Source organism: Branchiostoma lanceolatum, chromosome 1 (assembly GCF_035083965.1).
Source record: "Branchiostoma lanceolatum isolate klBraLanc5 chromosome 1, klBraLanc5.hap2, whole genome shotgun sequence".
Classification (NCBI taxonomy): Eukaryota; Metazoa; Chordata; class Leptocardii; order Amphioxiformes; family Branchiostomatidae; genus Branchiostoma; species Branchiostoma lanceolatum.
In genome coordinates this window covers 44,441,494-44,463,923 of record NC_089722.1, presented here as the reverse complement: position 1 = coordinate 44,463,923, position 22,430 = coordinate 44,441,494, and the positions used below count along the sequence as shown (strand labels likewise).

General features: G+C 46.7%; 2 protein-coding genes across 2 annotated transcripts in view; one reads left to right on the top strand and one right to left on the bottom strand.

Annotated features, from left to right (window-relative positions):
- Nucleotides 1–311: 311 nt before the first annotated feature.
- LOC136425094 (probable tRNA (uracil-O(2)-)-methyltransferase) lies at nucleotides 312–12,977 on the bottom strand. Its single transcript, XM_066413887.1, has 12 exons — nucleotides 12,772–12,977; nucleotides 12,483–12,649; nucleotides 12,062–12,188; nucleotides 11,224–11,883; nucleotides 8,453–8,681; nucleotides 6,415–6,522; nucleotides 5,807–5,878; nucleotides 5,241–5,347; nucleotides 3,905–4,088; nucleotides 2,896–3,397; nucleotides 2,513–2,629; nucleotides 312–2,007 (listed from the first exon to the last, which is right to left on the bottom strand). The coding sequence occupies exons 1-12, from the start codon at nucleotides 12,975–12,977 to the stop codon at nucleotides 1,775–1,777; spliced, it is 2,712 nt and encodes a 903-aa protein (XP_066269984.1). The 3' UTR covers nucleotides 312–1,774.
- Nucleotides 12,978–14,424: 1,447 nt separating this feature from the next.
- Nucleotides 14,425–22,430, top strand: part of LOC136425103 (uncharacterized) — a 33,553-nt gene continuing 25,547 nt past the window's right edge. Inside the window, exons 1-6 of the mRNA XM_066413897.1 lie at nucleotides 14,425–14,538; nucleotides 14,997–15,155; nucleotides 15,326–15,544; nucleotides 16,873–16,964; nucleotides 17,448–17,512; nucleotides 17,657–17,771. Of these exons, the coding sequence (XP_066269994.1) occupies nucleotides 14,997–15,155; nucleotides 15,326–15,544; nucleotides 16,873–16,964; nucleotides 17,448–17,512; nucleotides 17,657–17,771 (650 nt within the window). The 5' untranslated portion in view covers nucleotides 14,425–14,538. The remainder of the gene's footprint in view (nucleotides 14,539–14,996; nucleotides 15,156–15,325; nucleotides 15,545–16,872; nucleotides 16,965–17,447; nucleotides 17,513–17,656; nucleotides 17,772–22,430) is intronic.

Genomic DNA, 22,430 nt, shown 5'->3' with positions numbered 1-22,430 from the left:
CCCCCCTCCCTCCTCCAATAATAATGGAGTTACCCCCCTCCCTCCTCCAATAATAATGGAGTTACCCCCCTCCCTCCTCCAATAATAATGGAGTTACCCCCCTCCCTCCTCCAATAATAATGATAAATAGTCAAGAAACATGATAGCCCAGCTGTGTCTTCATATTCAACTAAAATCCAAATGGCAGCCATGTGGGTCATGTATACAAATGCTGAATTGCATCGTCTTTCACACAGTCTGAGAAAGGTGTCCGTTATAAAAACCTATGGGGGGGGGGTTCTTTAGTGATACTAATACAGAACAGTGAAGTATTTGAATTGCTTCAAACTTCTCAGTGTTGTGGAATGACTTATTACATGTGATTATAGGAGATAAAAAAACAGATATGCAATTTACATCTATGCTTAACCGCTAAAGATTGAACCAGAAAAATCATGAATCGAGTAATGAGGACAGACAGACGCTGTTATCTAGGACCACATCTGCTGATTTCTCGCCACAGGAAAATCCCAACGATTGTCTATAGACTATACATCTTCCCAAATAACAAATGGTGAAAACAAGCTACTGATACAGATTATGTAGCTGGTTGATATGAGAAAATAATATCACTACAAAATTTATCTAAAACCTATTCGTAATCTGATCAAAATGAAAATCAAATTAGAACCTAATGTCTTGCAGAACTATTTCACGCTGACACAAATGAGATTTAAATTGATGATAGTTCAGACTTTCTGGCTTGTGCCTGTTTGTGACCATAGTAACAGTCATGTACTCTGTGCCTGTTTGTGACCATAGTAACAGTCATGTACTCTGTGCCTGTCTGTGTCCATAGTAACAGTCATGTACTCTGTGCCTGTTTGTGACCTTAGTAACAGTCATGTAGTCTGTGCCTGTCTGTGTCCATAGTAACAGTCATGTACTCTGTGCCTGTCTGTGTCCATAGTAACAGTCATGTACTCTGTGCCCGTCTGTGTCCATAGTAACAGTCATGTACTCTGTGCCCGTCTGTGACCATAGTAACAGTCATGTACTCTGTGCCCGTCTGTGTCCATAGTAACAGTCATGTACTCTGTGCCTGTCTGTGTCCATAGTAACAGTCATGTAGTCTGTGCCCGTCTGTGTCCATAGTAACAGTCATGTACTCTGTGCCTGTTTGTGACCATAGTAACAGTCATGTACTCTGTGCCCGTCTGTGACCATAGTAACAGTCATGTACTCTGTGCCCGTCTGTGTCCATAGTAACAGTCATGTACTCTGTGCCCGTCTGTGTCCATAGTAACAGTCATGTAGTCTGTGCCTGTCTGTGTCCATAGTAACAGTCATGTACTCTGTGCCTGTTTGTGACCATAGTAACAGTCATGTACTCTGTGCCCGTCTGTGACCATAGTAACAGTCATGTACTCTGTGCCCGTCTGTGTCCATAGTAACAGTCCTATGGTTTGTGTCTCAGTTCGGCCGGTCCGTGTGCGTAGTAACAGTCCTATGGTTTGTGTCTCAGTTCGGCCGGTCCGTGTGCGTAGTAGCAGTCCTATGGTTTGTGTCTCAGTTCGGCCGGTTCGTGTGCGTAGTAGCAGTCCTATGGTTTGTGTCTCAGTTCGGCCGGTCCGTGTGCGTAGTAGCAGTCCTATGGTTTGTGTCTCAGTTCGGCCGGTCCGTGTGCGTAGTAGCAGTCCTATGGTTTGTGTCTCAGTTCGGCTTGTCCATGTGCGTAGTAGCAGTCCTATGGTTTGTGTCTCAGTTCAGCCGGTCCGTGTGCGTAGTAGCAGTCCTATGGTTTGTGTCTCAGTTCAGCCGGTCCGTGTGCGTAGTAGCAGTTGTCCGCGGGTTTCGGGCAGCCGTCGGGATGGTGCAGATAAAACCAGCACAGACTGGTCTTCACACGAAGCTCCCTGTCTGTCTTCTTCTTCTTCTTACCCCTCTTCTTATTGGTGGATATGGCAGTTTTTCCAGCTTCTGCCTCCTCCAGTGACCAATCACGTAGCCTGACACTGTCACCTCTTACTGCAACAAAATAAATGCACCCAGTTACACAAGCTTTTTTGGGTTGTTACAGCAAACCTTAACATGAAGTTTAGATGCACAAAATTAAGCATAAAACAACACACTGTTTGGAAAACTCCCATGACTTTTTGAAACTCAAAGCCTTCACTATTTCCCTTCGATCAGTATAACCTGGCTTACTCCTTTAGAATATAGAGTATAGTGGATTCATTCCTCAGCTAACCAACATCTTGCATACCCCAGTCGGCCGTCAGTAAGGCATCTGGAACCACAGAGTTCCCCTTCAGAACTTTTATTCGGCCTGTTACCACAGACCGGGAACTATGGGGCTCCAGAGGTCTTACTGAGGGACGACTGCAGTGTGAAAGGTGTCGGCCAGCTGAGGAACGAGTCGACCGTACTTTATACTCGTTACTCCTTCAGGGGTTAACACAAGAAAACCCTTCTATTTGACCCTGACATTTCCAAAACTCTGCAGTAAGTTGAGACTAAGAAAGACACCCACGGATAAAGACTTGGTTCTTGTTCTTCAGGAGAGTCTTGATGCCGCCACATTCACACTTCAGCTTCTGGAGAGTCTCCTTCTCAAACATGGACACCACTTCAGACATCTGCAAGGAACCTGGGGAAAACAAACAAGAACATCCACAAGGAACCTTGGAGAACATCTTTAAGGACCCTTGGGGAAGAATAAGTACAGAAAGGAAAATAAGAACATGCATAAGGGACCTTGGGGAAAAATAAAAACTTGTGTGAGGGACCTTGGGGAAAATAGGAAAAAAAGAACATCTGCAAGGAACCTGGAGGGAAAATGGGTAAAAACTGATATAAGTCCTTGAGGGACAGTAGGAATATAAGGAATCTTGAGGAGCAGTAAGACAGCTTTACCTCCTTTGTTCCAGGACCTGTTGCCTGGAGCTGCGGCATGTTCCATTTGATCTTCAAAAGCTCCATCATTGACATTTTGACATGCCACTGTTGCTTGTTTGCTTGTTTGTTTGTTGTTGCCATGGTTCCCTTGGTTTAGCAGCGCCAGGCCGACGGTGTTGACGATCCTGTCCTTCAGCGCCTCCTCCAGACGGTTGCAGTTCCGCACCGCCTCCACCCTCGCCCGGGGCTGGAACCCAGCATCCCACAATGCACTGCCACTTCCTGCCGTCCCAACCTTTGACCTGCTCTGGTCAGTAGTCAGTTTGGAGTCTGCAGAGGGGTCATCACTAAACACGTTTCTTCTCTCTTGTAGACATTCTGTTGCTATAACTTCTGTTTGAGACTTTGGCGGGTTTTTGGGCTGCTCCCTCGGGCGGCTGCTGATGAAGTCCCGGATCTGCTGGTCGATTTTGTCTGTTTCTTCTTCAGGGTAAATCCTGGTCCGACCCACATGGCAGATCTGCAACACATGAACATCAGCAACACATAAACATCAGCAACACATGAACATCAGCAACACATAAACATCAGCAACACATCAGGGTAAATCCTGGTCCGGCCAACATGGCAGATCTGCAACACATGAACATCAGCAACACATGAACATCAGCAACACATGAACATCAGCAACACATGAACATCAGCAACGCATGAACATCAGCAACACATCAGGGTAAATCTTGGTCCGGCCAACATGGCAGATCTGCAACACATGAACATCAGCAACACATGAACATCAGCAACACATGAACATCAGCAACACATGAACATCAGCAACGCATAAACATCAGCAACGCATAAACATCAGCAACGCATGAACATCAGCAACACATCAGGGTAAATCTTGGTCCGGCCAACATGGCAGATCTGCAATGCAGAGACAGCATATCACAAGCATTTTACTGAATGGACCGTGCTAGTGGTTGGTGCATAGGTTACTGAATGGAGAGGGAAAGTTGTTCCTGACCCTCCTGGTAGACGGGATCCTGAGGCTGTCCTCCTCCACGATGAACCCGCAGGCCCGCCCAACGGAGCAGACGTAGTCCAGGTAGTTCCTGTAGTGGCTGTCGGCCGTGTTCGTCCGCGCAAACCTGCCGTGGAAGTCGTACGGGCAGCAGGGCAGCACAAAGTACCGACAGCTGTGGGAGGATCTGGGGGTACACACACACATATATATATATATACAAATAACATACATGTTCATCAGAGATATATACTCCATATCAGCAGGGAAGGACAAAGTACCGACAGCTGTGGGAGGATCTGGGGGTACACATATATATTCTACACAGGGGGAGGGTGTCTCCACCACTTCTACACAGGGGGAGGGGGTCTCCACCACTTCTACACAGGGGGAGGGGGGTGTCTCCACTACTTCTACACAGGGGGAGGGGGTGTCTCCACTACTTCTACACAGGGGGAGGGGGTCTACACTACTTCTACACAGGAGGGGGGGGGGTCTCCACTACTTCTACACAGGGGGAGGGGTGTCTCCACTACTTCTACACAGGGGGAGGGGGTCTCCACTACTTCTACACAGGAGGGGGTGTCTCCACCACTTCTACACAGGGGGAGGGGGGTGTCTCCACTACTTCTACACAGGGGGTGGGGGGGTCTCCACTACTTCTACACAGGGGGAGGGGGGTCTCCACTACTTCTACACAGGGGGAGGGGGTCTCCACTACTTCTACACAGGGGTTGGAGGGTGTCTACACTACTTCTACACAGGGGGAGGGGGTGTCTCCACTACTTCTACACAGGGGGAGGGGGGTCTTCACTACTTCTACACAGGGGTTGGAGGGTGTCTACACTACTTTGACACAGGGGGAGGGGGTCTACACTACTTCTACACAGGGGGAGGGGGTCTACACTACTTTGACACAGGGGGAGGGGGTCTTCACTACTTCTACACAGGGGGAGGGGGTCTCCATTACTTCTACACAGGGGGAGGGGGTCTACACTACTTCTACACAGGGGGAGGGGGGTTCTCCACTACTTCTACACAGGGGGAGGGGGTATTCAGTTTGGGTTGACATAAAACAATATGGATGACAGCTTCTGGGCACCCCAAAACTGATGCAAGCATGCGAAAAATAAGATGGGCCAAAAAATGCTGCCTTTATTCTGAAATCTCAGGACTGTTATGATGACTTCATAGTTATGATGATGTCATAGTTAATGAAGATGTCATAGTTACAATGATGTCATAGCTATGATGATGTCATAGTTATGATGATGTCATAGTTATGACGATGTCATAGTTACGTAGTTACGATGTCATAGTTATATATATGAAACCTGACCTAGCAGCGATGACCGGTATCCATGGAGTCAGCTCATCACTATGGTTACCAATCAGCCAATCATAGTCAGGAAACAGGCAGTTGTCAGATGGTGTGATTGGCTCTTCCTGTTGAACAAGATCAATAACTTATCACATCAATAACTTACAATAGGTCATCAACAACTTAACTCAACAATAACTTAGGTCAGCAATAACTTAACAATAGCTTATCAATAACCAAAGTCATCAATAACCTAATTCATCAATAACCTAATTCAACAATATCTTAACTAATCAGCAACGAAATACATCAATAACTCAATGCATCAATAACTTAACACAGTAATAACCTTACTCATCAACAGCTTAACTCCTAAATAATCTATCTCCTCAAAAACTTGACTCATCAAAATCTTCTATCAATACCAAATCTTATATCAACTCATCGGTAACCAATTAATATGGCTACAACAACAGGCAGACATGCATGAGTAAGTTGGTTACAGGCAGACATGAGTAAGTTGGTTACAGGCAGACATGAGTAAGTTGGTTACAGGCAGACATGAGTAAGTTGGTTACATGTACCTGTAAGACAGTGTCCTGTCCGTAGATGTCCCACGTCGTGCGTTTCCTCACATCTATCCCCTTACCTGGATGCTGTAACATTTAGGGAACCAAAATCACATTTAAGTCAAGTCAATTTCAATATGTTATGTCATGTCATGTCATGTCATGTCATGTCATGTTATTTCCAAAAGCCAGGGTTGGAAGAAGAACTTGAACCTGACTGTATCACCCAGAAGACTCAAAAGTACAGACTTCCTCTCTGACTCAATATCGGCACTCCAATTTACCATCCTTTTTCAGATTTTAAAGAAAAAGGACGGTAAATTGGTGTGTCCTGAGACAAAGTGAGTAAAACCGTGTTGCATAATGGTTATGGCGTGTGGCTCAGAACCAAGAGGTCCTGGGTTTGATCTTCTGACATGCCTCGATGTTGTGCCCTTGGGAAAGGCACTCCACACAGCTTTCCTGACTTACCGGTGAAGCCCACCGCGCCTCCCGGCTATTGTCTAAAGTGTGTCTGACACTGATGAGGACACGGGGATTTGGCACCAATGTGCCAAGAACTACACATTTGCCAAGAAGCATAATTTCTTTGCTTAACCTGAGACAAAGTAAGGATTTCTCACCCCTTCCTGCGCCAGGATGTGGACCAGCAGCCCATTGCCGCAGCCCAGGTCAACAAACGACTGTTTCTCCCCCAGCCCCAGCCTGCCTCTCTCCTCCTCCCACAGCAGCTGAAGTGCAGCACACGAATCAAACATTACAGAACAGAACTCATTCTGCACACAAATCAAACATTACAGAACAGAACTCATTCTGCACAGAAATCAAACATTACAGAACAGAACTCATTCTGCACAGAAATCAAACATTACAGAACAGAACTCATTCTGCACAGAAATCAAACAATACAGAACAGAACTCTTTCTGCACAGAAATCAAACATTACAGAACAGAACTCATTCTGCACAGATATCAAACATTACAGAACAGAACTCCTTCTACACAGAAATCGAACATTACAGAACAGAACTAATTACAGAACAGAACTCATTCTGCACAAAAATAGAACATTACAGAACAGAACTCTTTCTGCACAGAAATCAAACATTACAGAACAGAACTCATTCTGCACAGAAATCAAACATTACAGAACAGAACTCATTCTGCACAGAAATCAAACATTACAGAACAGAACTCATTCTGCACAGAAATCAAACATTACAGAACAGAACTCATTCTGCACAGAAATCAAATATTGCAGAACAGAACTCATTCTGCACAGATATCAAACATTGCAGAACAGAACTCATTCTGCACAGAAATCAAACATTACAGAACAGAACTCATTCTGCACAGAAATCAAACATTACAGAACAGAACTCATTCTGCACAGAAATCAAACAATACAGAACAGAACTCATTCTGCACAGAAATCAAACATTACAGAACAGAACTCATTCTGCACAGAAATCAAACAATACAGAACAGAACTCATTCTGCACAGAAATCAAACATTACAGAACAGAACTCATTCTGCACAGAAATCAAACATTACAGAACAGAACTCATTCTGCACAGAAATCAAACAATACAGAACAGAACTCTTTCTGCACAGAAATCAAACATTACAGAACAGAACTCATTCTGCACAGATATCAAACATTACAGAACAGAACTCCTTCTACACAGAAATCGAACATTACAGAACAGAACTCATTACAGAACAGAACTCATTCTGCACAAAAATAGAACATTACAGAACAGAACTCTTTCTGCACAGAAATCAAACATTACAGAACAGAACTCATTCTGCACAGAAATCAAACATTACAGAACAGAACTCATTCTGCACAGAAATCAAACATTACAGAACAGAACTCATTCTGCACAGAAATCAAACATTACAGAACAGAACTCATTCTGCACAGAAATCAAATATTGCAGAACAGAACTCATTCTGCACAGATATCAAACATTGCAGAACAGAACTCATTCTGCACAGAAATCAAACATTACAGAACAGAACTCATTCTGCACAGAAATCAAACATTACAGAACAGAACTCATTCTGCACAGAAATCAAACAATACAGAACAGAACTCATTCTGCACAGAAATCAAACATTACAGAACAGAACTCATTCTGCACAGAAATCAAACAATACAGAACAGAACTCATTCTGCACAGAAATCAAACATTACAGAACAGAACTCATTCTGCACAGAAATCAAACAATACAGAACAGAACACATTCTGCACAGAAATCAAACATTTCAGAACAGAACTCATTCTGCCTCTCTCTTCCTCCCACATCAGCACACAGATTGAAGATTGAAGTGCAGCACACAGATTGAACATTAAAGGCAGAACTCATTCGAAACCAAGTTTGAAATGCACAGACAGCAGAACTCATTCTGGAGCAAGCTTGAACTGAAGTTCCTACAACAAACAATTTGCACTTACCCCTATTCTCAGGACTAACCAACTTCGGTATCTCCAGTTAAGGAATGAGCAACAAAAATTACTGTAAACTACAGTTCAACTTGGATCAAAAATGGGTTTTACTGACAATGATTAACTTTCAAGGCAACGTTATATAATTGTTATTTTACAAAAATACAGAACGGAAAAGCTCTCAAAAAGATAGTGTAAGCAGGTTACCAGGAGATACGTTGCTATGGCGATGTCCTCATACACAAACTTCTCTGGATCCGTGGTGGTGACGTCAGGCCAGATCTGCACCATCCTCCTCCCGTGTCTCCTCTTCAGCTGCTGGTACAGCACGTTGTAGCGGTCCAGCGGCACGAGGGCCTGAACCCGCCTCCTGCCCGGGCCTGCCGTCTGCTCGGACCACTTCGCTACCTTTGGGAGCAGATGGTCACACAGCCATCTATGGGGATAAACAAAACATCAGTAAGTACAGCAAGCTCACAAAGCCATCTGTGGGGATAAACAAAACATCAGTAAGCACAGCAAGCTCACACAGCCATCTGTGGGGATAAACAAAACATCAGTAAGTACAGCAAGCTCACACAGCCATCTGTGGGGATAACAAAAACATCAGTAAGTACAGCAAGCTCACACAGCAACCTGTGGGGATAAACAAAACATCAGTAAGCACAGCAAGCTCACACAGCCATCTGTGGGGATAAACAAAACATCAGTAAGTACAGCAAGCTCACACAGCCATCTGTGGGGATAAACAAAACATCAGTAAGTACAGCAAGCTCACAAAGCCATCTGTGGGGATAAACAAAACATCAGTAAGCACAGCAAGCTCTCACAGCCATCTGTGGGGATAAACAAAACATCAGTAAGTACAGCAAGCTCACACAGCCATCTGTGGGGATAAACAAAACATCAGTAAGCACAGCAAGCTCACACAGCCATCTGTGGGGATAAACAAAACATCAGTAAGCACAGCAAGCTCACACAGCCATCTGTGGGGATAAACAAAACATCAGTAAGTACAGCAAGCTCACACAGCCATCTGTGGGGATAAACAAAACATCAGTAAGCACAGCAAGCTCACACAGCCATCTGTGGGGATAAACAAAACATCAGTAAGCACAGCAAGCTCACACAGCCATCTGTGGGGATAAACAAAACATCAGTAAGCACAGCAAGCTCACACAGCCATCTGTGGGGATAAACAAAACATCAGTAAGCACAGCAAGCTCACACAGCCATCTGTGGGGATAAACAAAACATCAGTAAGCACAGCAAGCTCACACAGCCATCTGTGGGGATAAACAAAACATCAGTAAGTACAGCAAGCTCACACAGCCATCTGTGGGGATAAACAAAACATCAGTAAGCACAGCAAGCTCACACAGCCATCTGTGGGGATAACAAAAACATCAGTAAGTACAGCAAGCTCACACAGCAACCTGTGGGGATAACAAAAACATCAGTAAGCACAGCAAGCTCACACAGACATCTGTGGGGATAAACAAAACATCAGTAAGCACAGCAAGCTCACACAGCCATCTGTGGGGATAAACAAAACATCAGTAAGCACAGCAAGCTCACACAGCCATCTGTGGGGATAAACAAAACATCAGTAAGTACAGCAAGCTCACACAGCCATCTATGGGGATAAACAAAACATCAGTAAGTACAGCAAGCTCACACAGCCATCTGTGGGGATAACAAAAACATCAGTAAGTACAGCAAGCTCACACAGCAACCTGTGGGGATAACAAAAACATCAGTAAGCACAGCAAGCTCACACAGTCATCTGTGGGGATAAACAAAACATCAGTAAGTACAGCAAGCTCACACAGCCATCTGTGGGGATAAACAAAACATCAGTAAGCACAGCAAGCTCACACAGCCATCTGTGGGGATAAACAAAACATCAGTAAGCACAGCAAGCTCACACAGCCATCTGTGGGGATAAACAAAACATCAGTAAGTACAGCAAGCTCACACAGCCATCTATGGGGATAAACAAAACATCAGTAAGCACAGCAAGCTCACACAGCCATCTATGGGGATAAACAAAACATCAGTAAGTACAGCAAGCTCACACAACCATCTGTGGAGATTAACAAAACATCAGTAAGCACAGCAAGCTCTCACAGCCATCTATGGGGATAAACAAAACATCAGTAAGAACAGCAAGCTCACACAGCCATCTGTGGGGATAAACAAAACATCAGTAAGTACAGCAAGCTCACACAGCCATCTATGGGGATAAACAAAACATCAGTAAGTACAGCAAGCTCACACAGCCATCTATGGGGATAAACAAAACATCAGTAAGTACAGCAAGCTCACACAGCCATCTATGGGGATAAACAAAACATTAGTAAGCACAGCAAGCTCTCACAGCCATCTATGGGGATAAACAAAACATCAGTAAGCACAGCAAGCTCACACAGCCATCTATGGGGATAAACAAAACATCAGTAAGCACAGCAAGCTCACACAGCCATCTGTGGGGATAAACAAAACATTAGTAAGTACAGCAAGCTCTCACAGCCATCTGTGGGGATAAACAAAACATCAGTAAGTACAGCAAGCTCTCACAGCCATCTGTGGGGATAAACAAAACATCAGTAAGTACAGCAAGCTCACACAGCCATCTGTGGGGATAACAAAAACATCAGTAAGTACAGCAAGCTCACACAGCCAGCTGTGGGGATAAACAAAACATCAGTAAGCACAGCAAGCTCACACAGCCATCTGTGGAGATAAACAAAACATCAGTAAGCACAGCAAGCTCACACAGCCATCTGTGGGGAGGTACAACACAGGCATAAGCACAACACAGACAGAATCTGGGGAAAATTAGGAAACTCTATGTGGCTGCCACCGATTAGTGGTTCACGAAGTTAATAGATTAGTAGAACAGAGAACCATCTGTTACATAACAACTGCATTCAAAACCTTCTCAGCTTTACCACTGAAATAAGTAATAAACTAACTTTGTAGTTGGGCTGCAGATTCCATCATCCTCAGGACTGTGTGCAGCAGCGCCACCTGGGCTGCAGTTCCCATCATCCTCAGGACTGTGTGCAGCAGCGCCCCCTGGGCTGCAGTTTCCATCATCTTTAGGACTGTGTACAGCAGCGCCCCCTGGGCTGCAGTTCCCATCATCCTCAGGACTGTGTGCAGCAGCGCCCCCTGGGCTGCAGTTCCCATCATCCTCAGGACTGTGTGCAGCAGCGCCACCTGGGCTGCAGTTCCCATCATCCTCAGGACTGTGTGCAGCAGCGCCACCTGGGCTGCAGTTCCCATCATCCTCAGGACTGTGTGCAGCAGCGCCCCCTGGGCTGCAGTTCCCATCATCCTCAGGACTGTGTACAGCAGCGCCCCCTGGGCTGCAGTTCCCATCATCCTCAGGACTGTGTACAGCAGCGCCCCCTGGGCTGCAGATCCCATCATCCTCAGGACTGTGTGCAGCGGCGCCCCCTGGGCTGCAGTTCCCATCATCCTCAGGACTGTGTGCAGCAGCGCCCCCTGGGCTGCAGTTCCCATCATCCTCAGGACTGTGTGCAGCAGAGCCCCCTGGGCTGCAGTTCCCATCATCCTCAGGACTGTGTGCAGCAGCGCTCCCTGGTCGGCTCAGGATGTCTAGTGCAATACTGCAGCAAAACAGACAGCTCAGGCTTTTAACAGTTTTTCATAAAAGGTGGCAATTCAAACTAACTGGGTAAAGATTTAAGTTGTCTTTAGGCCCTGCAGGAAGAGCTTGAATGAGTCAGAGCCACACAAACCTTTAAGTTAGCAACCTCAGATCGCTAATGAGAGACGGTGACATACGTTTTTCCAGTTCGGCTGATGTCTTCGGCGTAGACAAATCGGTAGGACTTGTAGCTCAGCTCACTTTCCGTGTCACCATGTCCGCTGGTACCCAGGGGGATGAACCAAGCAGTGGTGCGGGGGTGGTCTACAGCAACAACAACAACAATAACAACAACAACAATAATGTCCGCTGGTACCCAGGGGGATGAACCAAGCAGTGGTGCAGGGGTGGTCTACAGCAACAATAACAACAACAAACACAACAACAATAACAGGGGGTGATCCACATGTACAGTAACAACATTCAAAACAGACTTTCCGACTCTACCCATACTGCCAAGGTGGATGAATCAGATAGAGCTGTTGATGTTGAGAAGTATTATGGCATGACGATGATTACTTTGTACAAGAAGAATATGTAATATGATATTTTTCTCACCCAAAACAATAATTTCCCTGACGACCTTTGCCCTCTCCAGTTGTCGTGGTAACAGGTCCCTGACGATCAGCTCCAAATCGTCTCCCTCTGCTTCATTCCTTCCTTCCATCTTCAGTTCTCCCAATTTCTTCTGCAGGCTTTCTTCTGACTTCCCCGCAAAAAAGACCCTGAGGTAAGTGTGTGGAGGTTACAGAGCCATTAAGACATTTAAGCTGATCAAGCGTCGACTAAAACTGCAAGATTGAATGAAATGAAAAGAAGCCAGTGATACAATAGGGCAATGCCCCACCTGGTGTTCTGTAGCATTGAGCTGATGACGGCAGGACCGGTCCAGATTCTGGCCACTTCCTTCGCACCGGTCAGTCTGCGGTTCACGACATGCGGCTTGTCCACCCACACCGCCACACCGCTCCAGAAGCCCGCCGGTTCGGCCGCGGTCGGAAGGGAACCGACACGCGTGACTGCTGCCTCTGGGAGGAGCTCGCACCCCGCCATGTCTTAAAACACAAAGGTCCGTTAAGTTAGGCCCCAAACTGTGGGTGTGAATGAGTGCAAGGAGGTTTAAAATCAAAAGTAAGTGTGATCACATGAGGGTCTGCATGGGGGTTCCTGATTATGCTTTATGTTGAATTCAGGAATATTGACGACTCTAAATTGCACCAATACTGGTCAGAAATGATCCTGAATGCAGAAAATCACAGCCGTGGTGTGAGCCATGGTGGGATTGTACATGCGCAGACCAGTCGTCGTGTGAGCCATGGTGGGATCGTGCATGCGCAGACCAGTCGTCGTGTGAGCCATGGTGGGATCGTGCATGCGCAGACCAGCCGTCGCGTGAGCCATGGTGGGATCGTGTATGCGCAGACCAGTCGTCGTGTGAGCCATGGTGGGATCGTGCATGCGCAGACCAGCCGTCGTGTGAGCCATGGTGGGATCGTGCATGCGCAGCCGTAGTGTGAGCCATGGTGGGATCGTGCATGCACACACCAGCCGTCGCGTGAGCCATGGTGGGATCATGAATGAGTAGACCAGATGAAGAGGGAGGCGAGACGTTCCTGACAGGTCAGAATTTTCACCATGTCGATCGATGACAATCCTGGGGGTTCCGGGAGGCTTTGCCATTCTGAGGGTTCTGGGACCCGTGCACGCTCCCCGGGAAGATTGTGAAATCTTGACCCTCTGAAACGCTATTTCCTGTATTTTGACGGGCTTTTAGACTAGGGCCCACTTTAGACCAAGGACGTTACTACAGCAAATGGAGATCCCCTTAAATGGAGGGGGGGGGGGTCTCTTTTGTAGCCTTTGAGACAAGCGAGCACCAATGGCGCGAGCTTTCTAGGGGGTCCGGGGGCATGCCCTCCCGGAAAATGTTGAAAAATCAACCCTATGAAATGAGATTTCCTACGTGAAATGAACTTGCTACGCCTTAGGAGAAATTTTTCCTCCTCCCCACAAATTACGAATTACGCGAAAAAAGGCCTGCCTACGCCTTTATGGGAGTAAAGAGCATGCAGACCCTCATCACATGTGGGTGACCAGCCGGCTGTTAGCTTACCGGTACAACTGCGGGAGAAAACAGTCATGTCATCAACAAAAGGCGCATCAAAATCGCACATATCAAATTACTTCATACAAACCCTCCTTACCGAGATTAACGTGGACCAGGTAAAGACCGGAAATCACTCTAATATCTGCTGAAATCCTGTGAAATCTGCAGACGAATTTTTCACTTCCGGCAGACTGGCGCCATCTTTATCACCTTTGACCTTTTCTCCCAAGGCAGCAAAACGCTAAAATATTGTTGTGTAGGAGAGTAGAGTAGAGTTTTCGGTCATATGTAATGCATGCTATTAATTAAGTCTTTTCAAACGCCTAACATGAAATTGAATAATATTTTCATTTAATATTGTAGCGTTTAAAACAAATACTTTTGGACAGTTGCGCGTGTGACCGCATTGGCGCCATTTTCGATCGGGTCAGAGTGTCAGAGGGGAGGGAAAAGTTTCGGTCGTCTGAAAAGTCGTGGTCGTCTCAGCCTCCAGTCTGTCAGGGAAAGGTGTGAGAAAGCTGGCTTGCGGTGATTTGAAGATTTGTTTGTGTCAGGAAAGATCTGCTTCCATAATATTTTCTGTCAGGAAAGATCATTTGAAAATTTGTTTGGGTCAGTAAATATGTTTTTGTCTATCGGAGACGGCGTGAGACGGGTTCCGCTGCTGTAAGATGTGTTGTTCTTGTTTGTTCTTAGATGTTTTTGTCTATCGGAGACGACATGAGACGGGACCCGCTGCTGTAAGATGTGTTGTTACGTTGATGAAGGTTAGACATACAGGTAGTAAGATACGCCCAAAATAGTTACACAAGCAACTGGATACAACTTGGAAATGTTGTGTTGTTCTTGTTTGATGTTGTTTGGTTGTTCTTAGATGTGTTTGTCTATCGGAGACGGCGCTAGACGGGTCCCGCTGCTGTAAGATGTGTTGTTGTTTGATGTTTTTTTTTTTTTTTTGTTTTTAGATGTGTTTGTCTATCGGAGATGGCGTGAGACTCGTCCCGCTGCTGTGGATGCTGACCATGCCGATGTACGGGTCCTTCCTGGGCCCTGAGCCCGTACTCCGCCTGTCACTCATGATGATGATCCATGCAGGGGTCGGGGCAGCTCTGCCACTCGGACTGGTGAGGGTTGTTTGTTTATTATTGTAACCATGCCGATGTACGGGTCCTTCCTGGGCCCTGAGCCTGTACTGTGGCTATCCAGCATTATCCAAAGTTTTCATTTTCTGACCTTTTTGATTGGAGCGACCATGCATCCATCGCTAAATTCCTCCACCCTTTTGTCCCTGCAGTCTTTCATAGCGCCGTACCTACAAGTCGGAGTGCTGGCGCTGATTCTGTCGCTCCCCGTGAACCTGCTTCCGTACGCGCTGGTCTGGCTGTACGAGAAGCTGCTGCTGGTCTCAGAGCCCGCGCTACTGCTCACGGAGGCCGCCGAGGTCGTAAGGCTCGCCATGAAGGGCAGCGAACTGGCGCTGGCAGGGATCGAGGAACGGCCAGGCCTCATCAAGGTGAGAACTTAACTCTCCAGCCCTAACCCTAACCATGAAGGGCAGAGAACTGGCGCTGGCAGGGATCGAGGAACGGCCAGGCCTCATCAAGGTGAGAACTTAACTCTCCAGCCCTAACCCTAACCATGAAGGGCAGCGAACTGGTGCTGGCAGGGATCGAGGAACGGCCAGGCCTCATCAAGGTGAGAACTTAACTCTCCAGCCCTAACCCTAACCATGAAGGGCAGCAAACTGGCGCTGGCAGGGATCGAGGAACGGCCAGGCCTCATCAAGGTGAGAACTTAACTCTTCAGCCCTAACCATGAAGGGCAGCGAACTGGCGCTGGCAGGGATCGAGGAACGGCCAGGCCTCATCAAGGTGAGAACTTAACTCTCCAGCCCTAACCATGAAGGGCAGCGAACTGGCGCTGGCAGGGATCGAGGAACGGCCAGGCCTCATCAAGGTGAGAACTTAACTCTCCAGCCCTAACCATGAAGGGCAGCAAACTGGCGCTGGCAGGGATCGAGGAACGGCCAGGCCTCATCAAGGTGAGAACTTAACTCTCCAGCCCTAACCATGAAGGGCAGCGAACTGGTGCTGGCAGGGATCGAGGAACGGCCAGGCCTCATCAAGGTGAGAACTCTCCAGCCCTAACCCTAACCATGAAGGGCAGCGAACTGGCGCTGGCAGGGATCGAGGAACGGCCAGGCTTCATCAAGGTGAGAACTTAACTCTCCAGCCCTAACCCTACCCATGAAGGGCAGAGAACTGGCGCTGGCAGGGATCGAGGAACGGCCGGGCCTCATCAAGGTGAGAACTTAACTCTCCAGCCCTAACCCTAACCATGAAGGGCAGCGAACTGGTGCTGGCAGGGATCGAGGAACAGCCAGGCCTCATCAAGGTGAGAACTTAACTCTCCAGCCCTAACCCTAACCATGAAGGGCAGCGAACTGGCGCTGGCAGGGATCGAGGAACGGCCAGGCCTCATCAAGGTGAGAACTTAACTCTCCAGCCCTAACCCTAACCATGAAGGGCAGCGAACTGGCACTGGCAGGGATCGAGGAACGGCCAGGCCTCATCAAGGTGAGAACTTAACTCTCCAGCCCTAACCCTAACCATGAAGGGCAGCGAACTGGCACTGGCAGGGATCGAGGAACGGCCAGGCCTCATCAAGGTGAGAACTTAACTCTCCAGCCCTAACCCTAACCATGAAGGGCAGCGAACTGGCACTGGCAGGGATCGAGGAACGGCCAGGCCTCATCAAGGTGAGAACTTAACTCTCCAGCCCAGTGTCCAGTGTGTGTGTATATGTGTGCAGGTATAATATCAGTTTCTCCCTGCCCTACAGACCCTGATACTGGGAGTCACTGCTGTCTCTTATGTCGTCAGCGCTGTGATAGCTGTGGTTCTGTACAGCCAGGGGAGCTCCGCCCTGAACTGGTAAGGAGCCAGGGTTAGAGGGTCGGGTAAGGGGCCAGGGTTAGAGGGTCTGGTAAGGGGCCAGGGTTAGAGGGTCGGGTAAGGGGCCAGGGTTAGAGGGTCTGGTAAGGGGTCAGGGTTAGAGGGTCTGGTAAGGGGCCAGGGTTAGAGGGTCGGGTAAGGGGCCAGGGTTAGAGGGTCTGGTAAGGAGCCAGGGTTAGAGGGTCGGGTAAGGGGCCAGGGTTAGAGGGTCTGGTAAGGGGTCAGGGTTAGAGGGTCTGGTAAGGGGTCAGGTTCTGTTCTTTTGTCGCAATGTTGTGGGGGGAGGGAGAAGTCTGCCATGCCTGAAGTCTGTTGTGTGAAGGTAGCTGCTGCGTGTGTGTTTGTGCGTATGTACATGTGCGTGTGTTTGTGTGTGTGCGTGCGTGTCTCTGTGCATGTTTACGTGTGTGTTTGTGCGTATGGGGAAGTCTACCATGTGTGATTACCTTGTCTGTTGTGCAGGGTTCTGCTTCTGCTGGTGGTGGCTGCTGTGGGACTGGCTGTTCTAACCTACATTGTGGACGAAGGTAATCCACTTATTGATTGTTTAACCTAGATGTTGTAAAAAATTAGATTTTGCCGGTGTGTAACTTTGGCTTTGTTCTCACTCTGAGACACTTGATCACAGCTGGAATATTGTGTCAGTGAAAGTGAAAGTCTCCCTTCCTCAGGTGTGATCTCCAATGCAGGTGTGGTGACAATGGCAGCCTTTGTCATGCTGTGGCTGATGGATCAGGAGCTCACCCTAGCAGCCAACCCAAGAACTGCACCTGCTGAGTGGGCTGGGTATGTGACGCATTTTAACAACTTTCTTTGTTTAATATTTTATAATAATTGTTCCAAAAGTTCAGAATTTTATTAAAATCCCAGCTTAGTAAAGGGACTCATTCACCACTTGTGCAATTTTCAATGTTGCCAACAAAAAAATTCAGCACTAGTATACTAACAAGACTTCGCCCCATCGAAATAAACGGCAACTCAAACACTGCCCTCTACCGGTAGTAGCCGGTACTGCAGGTTTACGTCATTACTCTCACGCATTCTCAAGACATCTAGCGTTAGTTTGTAAATCCAAGATGGCGGCTGAAAAATATCGTCTCTCGACCGGGAGCCGAGCTCTCTTTGCAGACGGATTTTTGCGTTTCAGGCAGTATAAAACAAGTTGACTATGGATGCAAACAAATGAAAAAGTATCGGTAAATTTATTAACTCGTTTGGTTGGGGGTCGATGTATGTGTTTTGATTGAAAATTTACGAAAGTGAAAGTGTGTGTGTGCACGTGTCTGACGCAGAGTAGTAGAATATTAGAGTTTTCTTGGTCCAAATTTTCTACTTCGTGCAAATAATTACCGCAAATCGAGTTCTCAGGCCCGAAATTTAGGTAGTGCACTGCGTAATCTGGGTTTAGAAATAACTTGCACCAATCAAAACATTGTTGCGCTGCACAACTGCGCAAGCGGTTTTTCGCGCACAGTTTTTCATCACTCAAGTTCAGAAATTATTTTTCCCAGTGACCGATACCCCCAAAAAAAGGCTAGGGTCGGGGGGTTTGCTAGGGTCGGTCGGGTAACCGGAAACACAACATTTTTTTTCCTAGGCCCTAGTAGTTCAACATGTACAGTTTTTTTCCTAGGCCTTAGTAGTTCAACATGTACAGTTTCTTTCCTAGGCCTTAGTAGTTCAACATGTACAGTTTTTTTCCTAGGCCCTAGTAGTTCAACATGTACAGTTTCTTTCCTAGGCCTTAGTAGTTCAACATGTACAGTTTTTTTCCTAGGCCCTAGTAGTTCAACATGTACAGTTTTTTTCCTAGGCCCTAGTAGTTCAACATGTACAGTTTTTTTCCTAGGCCTTAGTAGTTCAACATGTACAGTTTTTTTCCTAGGCCCTAGTAGTTCAACATGTACAGTTTTTTTCCTAGGCCCTAGTAGTTCAACATGTACAGTTTTTTTCCTAGGCCCTAGTAGTTCAACATGTACAGTTTTTTTCCTAGGCCCTAGTAGTTCAACATGTACAGTTTTATTCCTAGGCCCTAGTAGTTCAACATGTACAGTTTTTTTCCTAGGCCCTAGTAGTTCAACATGTACAGTTTCTTTCCTAGGCCCTAGTAGTTCAACATGTACAGTTTTTTTCCTAGGCCTTAGTAGTTCAACATGTACAGTTTCTTTCCTAGGCCCTAGTAGTTCAACATGTACAGTTTCTTTCCTAGGCCCTAGTAGTTCAACATGTACAGTTTTTTTCCTAGGCCTTAGTAGTTCAACATGTACAGTTTTTTTCCTAGGCCCTAGTAGTTCAACATGTACAGTTTTTTTCCTAGGCCCTAGTAGTTCAACATGTACAGTTTTTTTCTGGGAAAATATTGCAAGAGGGAGCATTGCGAGGGAGTGGAGTGACCAAGTGGGGATGGTGGGGATTTTAAGTTAGAATGGTCAGGGCATGGGGCGAGCTCCCCAGGATAAGGGGGGCATGGTCAGGGCAAGGGGGCGAGCTCTCCTGGATAAGGGGGGCATGGTCAGGGCAAGGGGGCGAGCTCTCCTGGATAAGGGGGGCATGGTCAGGGCAAGGGGGCGAGCTCTCCTGGATAAGGGGGGCATGGTCAGGGCAAGGGGGCGAGCTCTCCTGGATAAGGGGGGCATGGTCAGGGCAAGGGGGCGAGCTCTCCTGGATAAGGGGGGCATGGTGAGGGCAAGGGGGCGAGCTCTCCTGTAACCCTCTTTAGACAAGCCCTGATGTACATGTATGCTTTCTCTCTCAGTATGAACTGCCTCGTTAGTATTGTTTGTGAGCTTTATCTGTTTGCGGCATTTTTTTAGTGCCTAGGCACAAAAATCACTTGGCTTTCCTAAACATCCCGGTTTAGTATCTGCCATTGAGCAGTGCCATCTAGCAGCATGGCAAAGAACTGCATTCCCAGCTGATCCGTGGGACTGTGGGACAACATTATTGAATAAAACATCAGAATGTGGGACAACATTATAAAGTTGATTGGTTTGGGTTTCCCCCAGACGACATGCAAACATTTCCTCACAGTTTCCCCCGTTTCTGCAGAACATTTCCTCACAATTTCCCCCGTTTCTGCAGAACATTTCCTGCAGTTTCCCCCGTTTCTGCAGAACATTTCCTGCAGTTTCCCCCGTTTCTGCAGAACATTTCCTCACAGTTTCCCCCGTTTCTGCAGAACATTTCCTCACAGTTTCCCCCGTTTCTGCAGAACATTTCCTGCAGTTTTCCCCGTTTCTGCAGAACATTTCCTCATAGTTTCCCCCGTTTCTGCAGAACATTTCCTCATAGTTTCCCCCGTTTCTGCAGAACATTTCCTGCAGTTTCCCCCGTTTCTGCAGAACATTTCCTCACAGTTTCCCCCGTTTCTGCAGAACATTTCCTGCAGTTTTCCCCATTTATGCAGAACATTTGCTGCAGTTTCCCCCGTTTCTGCAGAACATTTGCTGGAGGTGACCCTGTCGTAGGGTGGGAAAAGCATGTTCCGGTGGATTCTGTGCCGGTAGATTGTGTCCTTGGGGATTTCATGCCTGCAACAATCAATTTCCCCAAATATTTGTCACCTTGATGTGCACGTCCCCCGGGAAGGGAGAATTAATCTTCTCATCAGTCAGAGCCGTCGCCTTAGCAACATGCCAAGCTCTAATCGTTCTTTGCAATGACAGGTGCTAATTAGTCTAACTCTGACAAAGAGGCTCAGTTGTCTATGTTGAACACTGCAGTGAAGCAAAAAGTGCCTGCATTAAAAGTCTGGTCACAATGGCTGTGAGCATAGTGTATGTGCTAAAATAACAGTAGATAGTCTCCACTTTATCCACTTTATCTGGCAATCACAAGAGCAGTGAAGAAAGTTCTATGAAGGAGAAGTGTAAGGAGTATACACAGCATGTCAGACTTGGTCTGCACATTTTATCAGCCTCATTAAACATTGAAATTGTTGTAAATGTGGGAATTTGAGGATTTCTCCCTGATGTGCTTCTGGCAGGAAGATGTCAGGATTGCCAAAACATCCATGTGTGAACAGCTCAGATCTGTGCATGATATCAGCCAAATAAACATCCATGTGTGAACAGCTAGCTCAGATCTGTGCATGATATCAGCCAAATAAACATCCATGTGTGAACAGCTAGCTCAGATCTGTGCATGATATCAGCCAAATAAACATCCATGTGTGAACAGCTAGCTCAGATCTGTGCATGATATCAGCCAGATAAACATCCATGTGTGAACAGCTCAGATCTGTGCATGATATCAGCCAGATAAACATCCATGTGTGAACAGCTCAGATCTGTGCATGATATCAGCCAAATAAACATCCATGTGTGAACAGCTAGCTCAGATCTGTGCATATCAGCCAGATAAACATCCATGTGTGAACAGCTCAGATCTGTGCATGATATCAGCCAAATAAACATCCATGTGTGAACAGCTAGCTCAGATCTGTGCATGATATCAGCCAGATAAACATCCATGTGTGAACAGCTCAGATCTGTGCATGATATCAGCCAGATAAACATCCATGTGTGAACAGCTCAGATCTGTGCATGATATCAGCCAAATAAACATCCATGTGTGAACAGCTAGCTCAGATCTGTGCATGATATCAGCCAGATAAACATCCATGTGTGAACAGCTCAGATCTGTGCATGATATCAGCCAAATAAACATCCATGTGTGAACAGCTAGCTCAGATCTGTGCATGATATCAGCCAGATAAACATCCATGTGTGAACAGCTCAGATCTGTGCATGATATCAGCCAGATAAACATCAGTAAGCAACGAGAAATGGTCTTTTCTCAGACCTGCATTCAATATCACGTCAAACAACAGGAACACAAACCTGATAACTCCACTGCTGTTCCATAAACCTGATAACTCCACTGCTGTTCCACAAACCTGACAACTCCACTGCTATTCCACAAACCTGATAACTCCACTGCTGTTCCACAAACCTGACAACTCCACTGCTGTTCCACAAACCTGATAACTCCACTGCTGTTCCACAAACCTGATAACTCCACTGCTGTTTAACAAACCTGATAACTCCACTGCTGTTCCACAAACCTGATAACTCCACTGCTGCTGCACAAACCAACTTACTCCACTGCTGTTCCACAAACCTGACAACTCCACTGCTGTTCCACAAACCTGATAACTCCACTGCTGTTCCACAAACCTGATAACTCCACTGCTGTTCCACAAACCTAATAACTCCACTGCTGTTCCACAAACCTGATAACTCCACTGCTGTTCCACAAACCTGATAACTCCACTGCTGTTCCACAAGCCAACTTACTCCACTGCTGTTCCACAAGCCAACTTACTCCACTGCTGTTCCACAAACCTAATAACTCCACTGCTGTTCCACAAACCTAATAACTCCACTGCTATTCCACAAACCTGATAACTCCACTGCTGTTCCACAAACCTGACAACTCCACTGC

What these genes read in the sequence shown, in the direction of transcription:
- LOC136425094 (XM_066413887.1), bottom strand. Translation starts at nt 12,977, where the DNA reads ATGGCGGGGTGCGAGCTCCTCCCAGAGGCAGCAGTCACGCGTGTCGGT. An exon ending in ACATCCTGGCGCAGGAAGGG is followed by an intron (nt 5,879 to 6,414) that starts GTGAGAAATCCT and finishes TAAATGTTACAG; the next exon opens with CATCCAGGTAAGGGGATAGA. An exon ending in CAGGTCCTGGAACAAAGGAG is followed by an intron (nt 2,630 to 2,895) that starts GTAAAGCTGTCT and finishes TGTTTTCCCCAG; the next exon opens with GTTCCTTGCAGATGTCTGAA.